This window comes from Gambusia affinis, linkage group LG15 (assembly GCF_019740435.1).
Source record: "Gambusia affinis linkage group LG15, SWU_Gaff_1.0, whole genome shotgun sequence".
Taxonomy (NCBI): domain Eukaryota; kingdom Metazoa; phylum Chordata; class Actinopteri; order Cyprinodontiformes; family Poeciliidae; genus Gambusia; species Gambusia affinis.
In genome coordinates, this window is record NC_057882.1 from 6,583,194 (window position 1) to 6,586,027 (window position 2,834).

The 2,834-nt window shown below is 39.2% G+C and overlaps 1 protein-coding gene across 1 annotated transcript; it reads right to left on the reverse strand.

Annotated features, from left to right (window-relative positions):
• Positions 1-757: 757 nt before the first annotated feature.
• On the reverse strand, positions 758-1,750 carry LOC122845286 (odorant receptor 131-2-like). The gene has a single exon (XM_044141494.1). The coding sequence runs from the start codon at positions 1,748-1,750 to the stop codon at positions 758-760; it is 993 nt and encodes a 330-aa protein (XP_043997429.1).
• Positions 1,751-2,834: the final 1,084 nt, after the last annotated feature.

The window sequence follows — 2,834 nt, forward strand, 5'->3', positions numbered from 1 at the left end:
AAATGAAGAACATGGACCATCCTGAGTATTCTCCTCAGGAGACGGTTATAAAACAGTATCTTCAGTCAGAGCTTCTTCATAAGTGCTTTAATACGGACGTTCATGTGTTCCTGTACAACTCCATGAAACTTGGATGATACGAGTTACAACATTTAACAACATTCCCAACATTGGACCTGAAGTGTTATTGAACTGAACTGAAATCTCACTTCCTTTCACAATCATACGACACACCTAATGTCAAAAAATGTTTTGTTTAAGAAAGTGTTTTCTAAATTAAATCAAAAACATTTTTAAGACTGTATGTAAGCTTTCAATGCAGTGATGAGTTAATTGAACTATAGATTTATAACAGATGTCACACCGTAATGTATAGAATAAAATTACTTTATAAATTAGTTTTTTTAAGCCTTAAACAGTCTGACAATGCTAAAAATGCACATATTAATGACAGCAAAATTTCACTCCTTCCAGTGTTACATGTGGTATAACTACAGTACAAAATTACAGAGAAACATGTAAAGCAGTGAATAATACATTTAACTATTAGAATATAATTCAAATATTACAAAAACATGTTTGTGTAATATTTGAATCAATTTTTTCAATTTTTTCTTTGAAAATTGATGCTGAACACACTAAATGTTGCTTTGTGTTTCTGTGTCTGATACGATGTAAAGCACTTCGAAGTGTCTTGCTGCTGAAATGTGCACTACAAATAAAATTTGATTGATTGATTAAACAACATTCACAGACATTAATTAACCAGAACTTTGATTTTTCTCTCGGTTTGCACAGCAGGTTTTAAACCTGAGCCTCTCCACTGACAGCTAAGATTCAACATGAGGACGGGTCTGATAGTCTGGTCTCTGAGGCCGTAGATGAGGGAACTCAGACATTTGGGAAGAACAATTATACAAATATAAAGAAAGACCTGGACACGCACAGCTTCAACTCTCCCCAGATTCTTTGAGATGGCTATAATCAACGAGTTGTATATTGTTGAGGACATTGTCAGGCCCATTTGCAGCAGATGCAGCAGCAGGGTCCGTCGAGCCTTGCTGGCTGATGCTTTGTCAGTGGAGGCAGAGTGAGCTGCTACAATGATCCCAGTGTAGGAGAAAGTGACAGTTACACCTCCGAGCACAAACAGAAAATAAGTGAAAGCTCTGTCATAAAGGGCAGACACCGGATCGAGAAACACACTCTCTTTCCCACAAAAATCCATCATCTCTTCGTGCTGCAGGTCTTGGAAAGAAAACTTTAACATTAAACTTAATTGTGCAATGACGTGTAATGAGCTGACACACCAAATAACACAGATAACCACTCCTGTGTTTCTGATAGTGATGATGGCACCGTGTCTCAAAGGATAGCATACAGCGACGTACCTTTCTAAACACATAATCACCAGTGTAACAATAGAGGCAGAGAGCGTTAAACTGCTGAAAGCTGTTAGAGCAGCACAGACAGGATACAACAGCGTCAATCTAAAAGAAGACAGCAGAAACATGGACTGACTTTGTGCCAGCTGGACAGTGTCTGCAAAGAGAAGGTTAAACAGCAGAATAAATCGAGACGTCTCCCGAAACACCTGTTTGCTTCTCAAAGTGTACAACATGGTCATGTTGATGAAGAGAAACACGGCGCACTGCAGTGTTGTCATGATGGAAGTTGTCAGTATCCCCACAAGCCCCTCACGCTGCAGACTTACAGTGGTGTTTAACTGAGTTTGATTAGTAAAAAACATGGCAAGCAAACACTAAAAATATGGGACTGTCCAACACACAAATAACACAGTGAGATACTCATGAATACACTTCATGTTAGAACAAAGATGGCTACAAAGATGTCCTAGATTTCTTTCCGTCAATATGCCTCCTTTACATGCACATAGTGCCAGATGTGATAGTTGAATCTTCCATCCTACACTATTTATCTGATCAGTGCAGACACACCCCTTGTGTCTCATTACTGTTACCTTCGTCATGTAGTACGAAGCTGTGATGTAAATGTCACTGAAAATAGCAAACAATCATTCATCCATTGAAAACAAATAAACACAATTGTTAGATTATTTTCTTCAAGCAAAATGAGTTTAAGTGTGTTTTATTTCAGCTTTTAATCTTATATGTAAAGGTAAAGGAGTCTTTAAATAGTCTTTGCACTCTTTAGTTCTGTTTTTACTTGTTTTGTCACCCCTAAATGATTCAGTCTTGAACAAAAAGACAAAACAATTTTTTAACCAACGGTAATAATAAAAAATGATATATATATATATATATATATATATATATATATATATATATACATATATAAGTGTAAAGGGCGAAGAGGTAGGCAACTTTCTGCAGTCAATCACTATAGACCTCCAAGCTTCATGTGGGCTTCAGATTAGCTCAAAAACAGTGTGAATAGAGCTTTATTGTCGAGGCGTCTTATCTGAACTGTGGCCGCAAGGTTGTTGGTGCCTGTCATGGTGGCAACCCTCGAACCCGTTGGTGGGGGGATGCTGTCAGGCTGAAGAAGAAGTCCTGTCAGTCCTTTTTGGTCTGTGAGACTCTGGAAGCAGCTGATGGGTACTGATGGACGAAGCGGCATGTGGCTAAAGTGGTTACTGAGGCAAAAACTAAGGCGTGGGATGAGTTTGAAGAGGTCAAGGTGAAAGACTTCTGCACGGCTTTGAGGCGATTCTGGTCCACCATCCGTTGTCTCATGAAGGGGAAGCAGTACAGCACCAACACTGTTTATAGTGAGGATGGTGTGCTGCAGACCTGAACTCGGGACTGCCCGGTGGGCAGAATACTGAAGACCTCCTCAATCCCACCAACATG

What these genes read in the sequence shown, in the direction of transcription:
- LOC122845286 (XM_044141494.1), bottom strand. Translation starts at nt 1,750, where the DNA reads ATGTTTTTTACTAATCAAACTCAGTTAAACACCACTGTAAGTCTGCAG.